The sequence below is a fragment of the Bison bison genome, unplaced genomic scaffold, assembly GCF_000754665.1.
Source record: "Bison bison bison isolate TAMUID 2011002044 unplaced genomic scaffold, Bison_UMD1.0 scf7180017864160, whole genome shotgun sequence".
In the NCBI taxonomy this organism is placed as follows: domain Eukaryota; kingdom Metazoa; phylum Chordata; class Mammalia; order Artiodactyla; family Bovidae; genus Bison; species Bison bison.
In genome coordinates this window covers 6689911-6691890 of record NW_011494732.1, presented here as the reverse complement: position 1 = coordinate 6691890, position 1980 = coordinate 6689911, and the positions used below count along the sequence as shown (strand labels likewise).

The 1980-nt window shown below is 54.9% G+C and overlaps 1 protein-coding gene across 1 annotated transcript in view; it reads left to right on the top strand.

The window, feature by feature from the left end:
* SETD1B (SET domain containing 1B) overlaps positions 1-1980 on the top strand; it is a 21619-nt gene that overhangs the window by 889 nt on the left and 18750 nt on the right. The window contains 1 exon segment of the mRNA XM_010841425.1: positions 1596-1708. Coding sequence (XP_010839727.1) covers positions 1596-1708 — 113 coding nt within the window.

The window sequence follows — 1980 nt, the reverse complement described above, 5'->3', positions numbered from 1 at the left end:
TTTTAAATGTGCGAAGAGTAGGTCTCTCCACTAAAAAAGTCCTCCTAAGGGGTTAGGGAGTGCCCCTCCCCCTCTTGCCGCCCCCTCCCCCTGGAAGTGGGAACCAATCTGGGCCCGGAGTGTGGTTTCATTGATAATGTTCCCGTAGAGCTGGGCGGGCTGCTCTGGGTGTTCAAGGGTTGACACTGTATCTTCCCTCCTCTCTCTTAAAGAGACAGCATCACCTCCCAGGCAGCAGAATCCCACTCTGCGCTCGCTCTGAGCCTCTGAGCGGCTGCTGGGAGAGCTGGGCTCTGGAAGCCATACCTCCCACCCTCAGGGTCCTGGGAGGCTTCTCCTCCGTGCTGACTGGGGGGCTTCCGGACCTCCAGGGCATCCCCTAAAGTTTGTCTGTGGCCGCTTAGAGTTCCTATAGAATATAGAAGAAAGTGTCAGGTGCTCTAAGGTCCAACCAGAGGTGACTGGGCAGACATTGTTGGGGTCTTTCCCACCTTCCCCTGCTGTGGGGGGGTTCCCGGGGGACCCTGCCTGGGAGGGTTTAGGTGGGTAACTTCCAGGGGTTCTGTGAGCATGGGGTTTAGGGGCAACTGGGGTATACCAAACCTAAGACCTGAAAATCTAAATCTTCTTTTTTGCCTTTAATACATGTCAACTGAGTTTCTTAGTCTTTGCTGGGGGGTGTGGAGGGACGCTGCTCCTGGTTGGGCACAGTTACCCTATAAACTTTTGCCAAACCTGTCCCAGGCCTGAGCCTCCTCAGGGCACAGGCCACAGCCCCCTTCACCTCCCCTCCTCTTGTCTCTGTCAAGGGAGACCCCTTGGGTGGTGGCAGGCTTATCTTAAGGAACAGTCAGCCCTCACCAAAGTTGTAAAAAAAAAAAAAAAAAAAAGGCCCTTAGAGACTGCCACTAAGTTTGTATTTCAAGAAAGAGACCGGTAAAGAGTAGCTCAAGGAATGTGTCTCCTTTGCATATGTAAGCAGCTGCCTCAGAGGGCTCTATAAATATCGATAATCTGGCCCCCTGGTCTGTCAGAGGCCTTTCTCTACTGGTGGGGGGCTGGGAATGGGGAGGAGCTAGGGTGGAGGGTTATCCAACAGGGGGACTGGGGACTGGGAGGAGGCTGTCAGTCCTAGAGTGCTTTTACAAACTCTGTCAGTCACCCAAGAGGGTTCACAACAAACTGTCACTTCTGTGTCACTGGGTCTCCTTTTCACTTGCTACTGGGCTCTGGCTGGTAGATGGGAAGGCAGAAGAACGGGGATTACCTGACTGTGGTAATGGCTGGCATGGCACAGGTGACAGGAAGGGGCTTTGTGGTGGGGGTGGCATGTCTATATTTGGGGGAGTCCCGGTGTCATGAGACATTAAATTCTTGAATCTCAGGATGAGAGAATCATACAGTTTAGCCGCTTCATTGAACAGATTGTACCTCCCGAATGAGGTACAAAGAGAGAAGTGGGAACTTGGTCAGGGTCACTCAGCTTCCCAAGGTGTGGGGTCCCAGGTACAAGGGGACCCACAAGGATGCCCACCTGTGGGGGCTGCCCCATCCTGGAGCCTCACTGAGGCTTCCCTCCCTTGCCTTTTCTACAGGGGAAACCCGCATGCGGTTCTACGAACTGTTGGTCACGGGCCGATACACACCCCAAACCCTGCCAGTGGGTGAGCTGGACGCTGTCTCTCCAATCGTGAATGAGACCCTGCAGGTGGGTGTGTGACCCCACCCCATCACCAGTTTCCCAGTGTGCACCCCCCACCCCACTTCACCAGCTCCAGCATGGGACACCAGGACCCAGGAGGGAAAGAAGCCTGGCTGTGCCCACCACAGCTTTCAGTGGGGTGCAGGGGAGGGTCCTGAAAGCCCTGTCTGCTGAAGCACCCTCTGGCTTGGCCCCTCACCCTTTCCCTGCACACGCTGGGATTACCACTGATCAGAGCCCATGTGCTTTCCACGCTGATCCTGAAACACTGCTGTGTT